Genomic DNA, 8,965 nt, shown 5'->3' with positions numbered 1-8,965 from the left:
CGCTCTAGCAATAGCAAGATGCCCCAGCTTTTGCCTCTGGCCACTGCCGCTGCTTCTTCTTCTTCATCTTCTTCTTCTGTAACTGCTATGGAGCGCTGGGGGGGTGATCAAGACTCGTCTCGCTTGCCGCAACTCATCATGGAATCCACAGCCACAAGTAGTTATAGGAGCAAAAGCACTTATGTCACTCTGCTACAAAACCACAACATCAAACCGCTCCCTTTAGGATGGGAGAGGTGCTTGGATCTCGAGGTATGCACTCTCTCTCTCTCTCTCTCTCACACACACACACACACACGGGCATAACGCTCCTCACCGTGTAGCTTGCAAATACTTGCTCTTGCCGGGCTCTAAAACGCCTATATGTCTTCCTGCCGCCGTGTTGGCCTTTATCAAGAGCGACTAATGTGCTTTTACTCTTCTTGCAGTCTGGCAAAATCTTCATCAAGAAGAAGCCCCAGTTCAATGTGGGCTCTTATAACGCGCCCGCGAACACTTCAAGTAGAACAGTAGCTGAGGTCTTGAAGATGAACATTAATCATGAGGCCATCAACAGCAGAAAGAGCCTGTACACAAGTACGCCAGCTTTTGCAAAGCTTGGTACTAAAGCTGATGGTGAGCCAGCAGGCTCTCCTATGATGAAGTGCTTGGACTTGGACCTCAAATTGACAGACGAGAAAATACATCCGGCGAGCAAACCTTCAAACGAATCAACCAAGCTCTCGACTCTGTCTTCCTCCTCCAATGTAAAACAAAGCACGCTCCAAAATTGGAAGTGGCCACAAACTCGGCGTCCGACTACCCCTAGTTCTACTGCTGATGATAACTCGACTATCAACACAGTATCTCTGTTAAAGGAGTCCACCATGTCTACTGCTATGTGCCCCAACTGCCTCATGTACGTCTTGCTGAGGAAGAGGAGCCCCACTTGCCCAAAATGCTGCAGCCCTGTGCTTCTTCACCAGCCCCAATATTCCAGCAAGAGGTCTCGTTTGGAAGCCGATGATGACCTCTCCACGAGATAGCCTGCTTATTTCTGCACTCCTTCACTGTTTTTGTCAACACCGACGGACGCATTTAAGGTGGGTGGATCACGACCGATCACATCACGTTGTATATAGTTTCAACGCTGTTGTTTTTTCATGGCGTTTAAAGTTATGGATAATGGGCTAAATATCAAGCCTATACCTGTTCAAGCTTCCTTCTTTTTCTTTCTTTCTTTTTTTTGGAGGTGTCTAGATGTATGCTCAGGGTGACTGCCTCTAATTCTCATGAACTGGATAATGGGCTGAATCAAAGGGCTGTTTGTTTTTTAATATATAAAAAGGTTTCTACATCTATGCTTGCTGGTGACAGGTGTCCGCATGCCACCCCAGCCAGTTACATGATGACACACCCATGGATATGTTCTCAAAAATGACATATTTTTTAAAAACAACTGCAAGTACTCTTTCTTTGAACTATATCACACTCTACTATCTTTAGACTATTATTTCCACTATTCTTGCCCTTGCCATATCATTTACCCAAGTGTCACTTTGTGGCCATCTTATTTTACCACGTATTAGAAGAGAGAGTTAAAAGAGTGAAGGACAAGCTTTATTCTCATTTCAAGTTCAAATTTTAGTGTAAAGAGGCAACAATGCTGTAGGGAGGTCACTTATATGATGAAGACGTATCTCCCTTTCTCTCTATCATTATTTAAAAATAGAACACCCAAACATTATATATAAGAAGCATCTATTTGAGGATATAATAAGTGAGCACACCTCACCACACATCTCGGACGAGCCTCCAATGAAAGAAAAATGTGGAAGCAATAACCATTTCTATTTTTGAAATTAAGTCTTTTTTCATAACAAAAATTCTACATACATGCACACATACACATACGCACATGTATCCACACACACAGACATAGATGCACACACTCACGTACACGCATACACACACTCCCATGCACTCATGCTGCACACTCTCACACACGTACACGCATAGACACATGCAAGCATACGTGCACATAGTTGTGTGCTTGGATATGCACATGCACATACACACGACTACGCATGCACACAGTCACACACACTCACATGGGTGCATATAGAATCGACACACACCCAATCACCCACATACACGTGTGTGCGTATCCCACACACGTGCACATGATGCACATACACAAACTTGCATACATAGACGTAGATGCACACGTACTCTCACATACATGCGCACACACATTCGCATGTGCTCATGCACACTCACATACACATACATGTATAGACACATGCAAGCATACACGCACATAGTCCTACACTTACATATGCATATGCATACACATAATCCTACACTTACATATGCAGATGCATACACATAGGACTATGCATGCACACAAAGTTACACACACCACTAGAACCAGATCTGATCGAAAGAGCAAGGAGTCCACCTTTGGACAACAAGTTGAGCACTTGGCCCGCTGCATTAATGCATGAAATGAACCAACATTAGAGAATTGGCCAAGCCGGGATAGGGTTGGCCAACCCCATCTCTATCCGACGATGGAGCTAGTATGGTGCCGAATTTGTCATGCTGACCATACAAGCACGAAGTGTCCACATCTCTGCGACCCCATCCCACCCTTCATTTCACATATTTCCAAAGATGGGGCAATCATGAAATCACAAACTGCTATCAACAAAGGGCTGCTCAAGCTCGTGCTCTATTTTATGCCCTGCTTCTTGCAAACCTAAGGCAACCGCCATGGCATTGGTAGCACCTGTGCTCATAACATAACTAAACTAGGCCAAGAAGTGGCCCAAAGAGGAATTATTCGAGTACCCAAAAATCCCTTACCACCCCTAGTTCTCCCACATCAACCTCTGTTGTTGCAACATGAGACACCTCTTCGTCAGCTAACCTGGCAAAAGTTTTTGAAGAACGGGACAAGGGGGAAGTTCCTAAAGGTCCTACCTATGAACCTCTATAGCTAAATAGTCCACCCTCCCAAATTCTAAGCCACTACATGATGAAGGGCAACTAGATGTTCCCAGTATACTTATAGCCAACCCAATTCCACAAGGCCCAGACATGAATACAATGGCTAAACGATCACCCATGCAATGCCACCATTGTGTAGGCCCTCACCGAGTGGCTGAGTGTCCAATCAAGAAAGGAATGGCAAGTACCTTTGTACGAGCTTCCGCTTGAACCCCTTTATGCGTTGGGTGTGGGATAGACCACATGTATAAAGATTGTCTGCTGAGACCAAGGGCAAGAGGAAAAGCTCTTGAAGCTAATCCCAGCACTAGCATTAATTTGTCGAGTGTAAGAGATGGCTTCATCCATATGGTCCCTCTCAACGCCATGACCAGATTGCAGACCAGTGATCTCATAGGGTTCAATTAGTTTGTCTTCCTCTAACTCATTAGATATGTCTAGCTCTATGGGTTCTAGCATGACTACCCCGAGGCGTCCCTCCATCCAATCTTTCATATCCTTATAATCTTCAGCTACCTTGAAGCAAGATGCTAATGGGGATCTAGATCTGAGAAGAGAGGAAGGAAGAGAGACCAGCAATGTCTCTAGGAGCAGAGGCTATTCCTTGAGAAAGTTCTCCTTGGCTTGTTCTTAAGCTCTTATTTGTGTAGGGTATCTGGATGGGGACTTCTCTATTTGTTCTTTTAAGATGGTCATCCTCCAGGTTTCTAAGATACTCTGCTACCTTGTTTCCCAGGTGGGGGTAGCTATTGCAGTGGGGGTGCTCCTGCTTATGTTGACCTATGAGGGGGTGACTAGTCGGGGAGCTCTCTATTACGTACCTAAGCCTCTTATGTAGGTTGCACACTGGAGATTGTTGGGCATGGCTCTAGGTAAGAAGTTGGAGTCTCCTCTTCTATCTGAGCTTGGCAATCCTGACCAATTATTGGGCTGCCAAGAGCCTTTCCTTTTCCTTAATGGGATTAGGGTATTTAGCAATCTTTTTAGGGAACTGGTTTAAACTCAGGTGACTGAATGTAGCATATGTTCCTCTTCTGACAAAGTGGTTCATTCATGTGTGGTCGTGTCATCTTTTGAACTACTCTTGATAGCTACCCAGTTATCCCCTTTCTCAAGCGTCTAGTTGCTCGTGCTTGTTTCAGGGACATTCTTTGAAGATAAGACCTTTGCGTGTCCTTGGTGTCACAAGCTTGATGCCTCCCATAGTTCGAGTCAATAAGCTGGACAATACTTTGAAGGTGATGAACTCAATGTTGCATTGCCGATAACCTTCTCGATGGCCTCTAGGTCATAGCAATACTGGATGGGAGGGTAGGAGTGAGCATTGTAACCAAACAATGGTGGGAAAAATGGGGAGCACCCACCATGGATGACACAACATTATTGGTAAAACTTGCTAAGGGGGGAGCCACCACTAGACCCATTGGTCTATTGAAGGATTTAAAAAGATCCTTGGAACCACCTTCCGCCACACCTTTGTGGTGATGAACTCCGGACATCTAGTTTCATATGATTGCATCCTTGGGTGACCATTCATGAGGGAAACTAAAATGATCCACTATTGGGATACCGACCATATCTACATTCGAAGGAAAGATCAAATAGTTACTTAAGATCAACCTATGCATGTGGAAGGTACATCCCATGAACAATAGACCCTCCATAGAGGCAAGCGCATCCACTACAATCCAATTGTGACAAAGTTGCCATAAAACAATAGATGATGCGAAAAGGATAGTGACCTCTTCCGAAGGCAGAAGACTCTGAGAATTGGATGCATATCCTTGCTACCTTGGACATACTTCCAAGATGCACCAGAAACCAGGTTTGCTACAGTTTACGGGCAAGAGATCACATCTCCCTACATGCTTAGCAGCACTGCATACGTGCCTGATGTCAACACTAATGAACCAGAATAGCTCGATAAAGCGGAACCATCACGGGGAACACGCTCACATAGAACTCGCAAGCCTGATGGATTTCTTAGGCCAAAACGCTATGTTTTCTCTACCGTTTTAGACACCTACTAGCTAAAATATATAGGGAAGGTTGAAGAAAATGACCACTTCAACCGAATATGACAGAAGGAGTTCATAAGTAACTCCGTCTTAGTCCACACAAGTCGATGGAACCCATTGATCCCAAACCCAAACCCGAAAAACTTTGCCACTCTGTGTGCAAAGCACACAATAAGAAGTTAGCGCTGGCAAAAAAAGAAGTCAAAAAACTAATAGAAGAAAAAAGCGCTATAGAAGAGACCAAGAAAGTGCCCAAACACTTCAAAACCTTCTAGATGGTCGATAGATTTGTGCAATATGACGCGGCCCAAAGGTCCCACAACGGACAACCAAAGACCTTATATAATGGTCCAACCAAGGTAATGAAAATTAACTTAGCAAGCTTTGGTAAAGACCTGAGGCCAATATACATTGGGGATGACCTCTCTACCAAGGAAGAGACTGAGCTCATCACTCTACTCACAGAAGTCCAAGATTGCTTTGCCTAGAAGTACACAGATATGAAAGGTATACCTCCAAAAGTAATCAAACCTACCATTCCAATGTGGTCAATGGAGAGATACCGGTCAAAAAAAGGTCTTACCCTATGAATTTTGACCTTCCTACCCGCCCTCTCCAAGAAAAAATCATGAGTTGGTCCCACCTCATATGCTTTGGGGGGCAACCCACTGACCAAAATGACCCGATAGACCTCATATCCTGGATGGTCTTGGCCCTTATCTCTATCCACCCCAACGGATAGCGGAAGCCCTCACCTACCTCCACAACCAAGGATGGGAGTTTGTTTATGCAGCTTACCAATCTCTCCGACGAGATGAGCTCCCGCCATACTTTGACAATGCAGGCCTCCTCATTCTTTATCGTAGATGTTATATACAAATGGAGGTCATGCAAGCCATAAGCATCATGCAATTTGATGACCCACATGTGGCATTTTCAATGGAGTTTACCCTTGAGGAAGCTGCAAAGGCCAAAGTCGTCTTCCAAGCCCATGGCGTCGAATAATCCGACGAAGAAGACAACGAGACAATAACAACAATGATGATGGAGGCGATGGAGCCCACGGAGCCCAACCCCCTCCACCACCATCACGCTCATCTCCCCCCAGCCCCTCTCACTCGAGCACTAGCACACAACAGCCCCCACCTGTATGTATGTATATGTGTGTGTGTGTGTGTATAGATGTATATGTATGTGTATACATACACGTGCACTCGTACACACACATATGTGTGTGTGTGTGTGTGTGTGTGTGTGTGTGTGTGTGTATAGATGTATATGTATGTGTATACATACATGCATACATACATATATATATACATACATACATACATATATGTATGTATGTATGTTTGCGTGCACGCGTACACATTGCATGCCCATAGCAAATGATAAATAATCCTCTGATGATGGCACCGCAAACAATTTGGAGCCACTATTTTTCGTTTTGCCAAATATTCTCCTACCAGGAGCGTTCCCATGAGGCATCTCCATAGAAAAACCTTGTGTTTTTTTTAGGGGAAGAAGAGGAGGTGATGGAATCAGCATGACCAAGTGGTTTGGGGGTGAGCATGAAGAGGAAGAAGAGGCGGTGATGGAAGTAGCATGACCAAGTGGGTGTGGGTAAGCATGAACAAGTGTGGGGGGGGGAGCGTGAACAAAAAAAGGGGGGGTGTGAGCATGACACAAAAAAGGGGGGAGCGTGAACAAAAGAAGGGGGGGGTGAGCATGACACAAAAAAAAGGGGGGGCAAATATGACCAAGTTGGGAGGGGGGGGGGGGGGACAGGGGGGCAAACATGACTAAAAGGAGGGGGGCTGATGGGCGAGTATGAAGAAGATCACTTAGGGGTGCCAAGTATGAAGTTGGCTCTATTTGGGGGGTGGGTATGAAGGTTTCCATGGAGAAAGGCAGGTATGAGCCAGGTGGCGATAGGCTTCCCAAGCCAATTATGGATGCCACCACCCTAAGTCTCCGTGACTAGTGTGTCATGCAGCCAGGCTACTATGTCTAGCTACTCCCTTGATTTATTGTGTGTTGCATGGCTCCACCCCATAGTGCTCCAAGACACTATCATCCCTGCTAGAAACTTACTTGAATTTCTATGCATCGATCGCTCTATCTATACAGGGAAACCCGGAACCAATCTTGTTTGAAGAGTTGGTTGGTTGGTTGCTACAGGAGGAGCAGAATCAGAAGAACAAATCTTCCGTCATGCATGGTAGTGATGGGGCTTTTGTTTCCCAAGGCAAGGGCAAAGGAAAAGCCAAAAGAAATTTTCAACAAAAGGCTAAGAATGATGCAGGCAAGCCCAAGAAAAAGGGCACATTGGATTGTGTATGGCTGAGAAGATTGATGGCTAATCTTCGTGAGTGTCAAGAGACACCCATTATCATACTCATTGACAGTCAGGGTGCTATAGTAGTGGCACGAAACCTAGTGTTTCATGCATGTACTAAGCACATCGAGATTCATTATCATTATGTCAAGGAGAGGATACATGTAGGGGAGATCACATCATCTTATTGTTCTACACAGGACATTGTTGCAGATATGTCATGAAGGTGTTGCTTGGAGAAAAGTTTGAAGCTTTCCACAAAGCTTTGGGCTTACTCTCCTACTACAAAGAATGGTCTGCTACCGACCTTGTACAGGTTCACATTACCACTACAGGGGGAATTTATTGGCATATATGATATGAGTAGTGCCACATGTGAACATGGGCTAACCAAGGGAACTTTTTCTCTTTGGGTTTTTCCCCTTGGAGATGTGGTGTGAAAGGACACCATCCACTTTATTTTGTATTATGATATTATGGAGTTGACCTACAAGCTCTACACACTCCAATGAAACTCCATTCTTTGCATTTATCACCATCTTGAGTGTACTCTGTGTACTTGCTTCACTGTGTTTGTGAGCGTGTTGCTCTGCCAATCTTAACTATGGCTGCAGCTCTTCTCCTGGGCCAACAAGCCTCTCATTTGAGAATAAGATAAAATGGTTCACGAAAAAAAAAAGTGTGTATTCAACTGTTTTGAGAAAGGGTTACATTATTAGAGGATGTGATTATTGCTTACTAAGACAAAAATGTGATTAGAGGATGTGATTATTGCTTACTAAGACAAAAATGCAAGATTTTCTCCAAGAATCAAAATTGGAATTGCTCCTTTTGGTTGATTTCACTTGTGAGCTGGTAATAGTGCACAGTTTCTATCTAGTATGGTCCATGCAAGCTAACAAATTTTTAAAAAATATCCCAAGGAATCATGCTCGTTTCTTCATACTCAACTGCAATGTTGGTTGTTTTGAATTGTGTGCTTTCGGTGTCTCATTCAACACTAGCTCCTACCCTTGCTACCCTACATAACACCACGGTTGCTGTTCATATCTTGGTTTTTCCCAAGCTGTGCAGGGCACAATGATGTGCCATGGCACCATTCACAAGCATCTAGTATCTATATTGTTTGATGGTGGAGCATCATCAATAATTGATTGATACATTGGCTTTATTAATGAGGTTAGGCTTATAATTGTTGGACTTAGTGTAAAGTGCCTTGAGAGTGTCTTTAGTAGTGGTTGCTTTTATTGAAATGGTATGTAAGTGAGTGGATTGCTCATAATTGGGTATTAGTTTCTCAGAAGCTACCGACCTAACCTTCACTATGCCAAGACCAAATTACACAATGGGCTCCAAGGTTTGGGCAATGAGTGCGGTCAATGTAGGTGTGGCCTCAAGCTCACGGGTGCTCTTGATGGAGATATGGTTGGGTGGAATGCTTGCTAGCAACCCCTTCATTGGTCTTGTGTGTACATGTCTATGCACATGATGATCAAGCGTTCTCTATAACTCAAGCCATACCTCAGATGCTGGTCTTATGATGTGTGTATGCTTGTGAAATTGAGCATTTTCTATTAACTTGGGCCAAATCTCAGATGAGAGGTCCATTCCACTTCAT

The 8,965-nt window shown here is 44.3% G+C and overlaps 1 protein-coding gene across 1 annotated transcript in view; it reads left to right on the top strand.

Annotated features, from left to right (window-relative positions):
* LOC147619844 (uncharacterized) overlaps positions 1 to 1,410 on the top strand; it is a 1,920-nt gene extending 510 nt beyond the window's left edge. The window contains exons 1-2 of the mRNA XM_086772643.1: positions 1 to 252; positions 429 to 1,410. The exon at positions 1 to 252 is cut by the window's left edge and continues 510 nt beyond it. Of these exons, the coding sequence (XP_086628769.1) occupies positions 1 to 252; positions 429 to 1,025 (849 nt within the window). The 3' untranslated portion in view covers positions 1,026 to 1,410. The remainder of the gene's footprint in view (positions 253 to 428) is intronic.
* The last annotated feature ends 7,555 nt before the right edge of the window (positions 1,411 to 8,965 follow it).

This window comes from Cibotium barometz, chromosome 32, assembly GCF_041138505.1.
Source record: "Cibotium barometz isolate CiBa-2024 chromosome 32, ASM4113850v1, whole genome shotgun sequence".
Classification (NCBI taxonomy): Eukaryota; Viridiplantae; Streptophyta; class Polypodiopsida; order Cyatheales; family Cibotiaceae; genus Cibotium; species Cibotium barometz.
The sequence above is the reverse complement of the archived record's forward strand: the minus strand, read 5'-3'. Positions and strand labels throughout refer to the sequence as shown.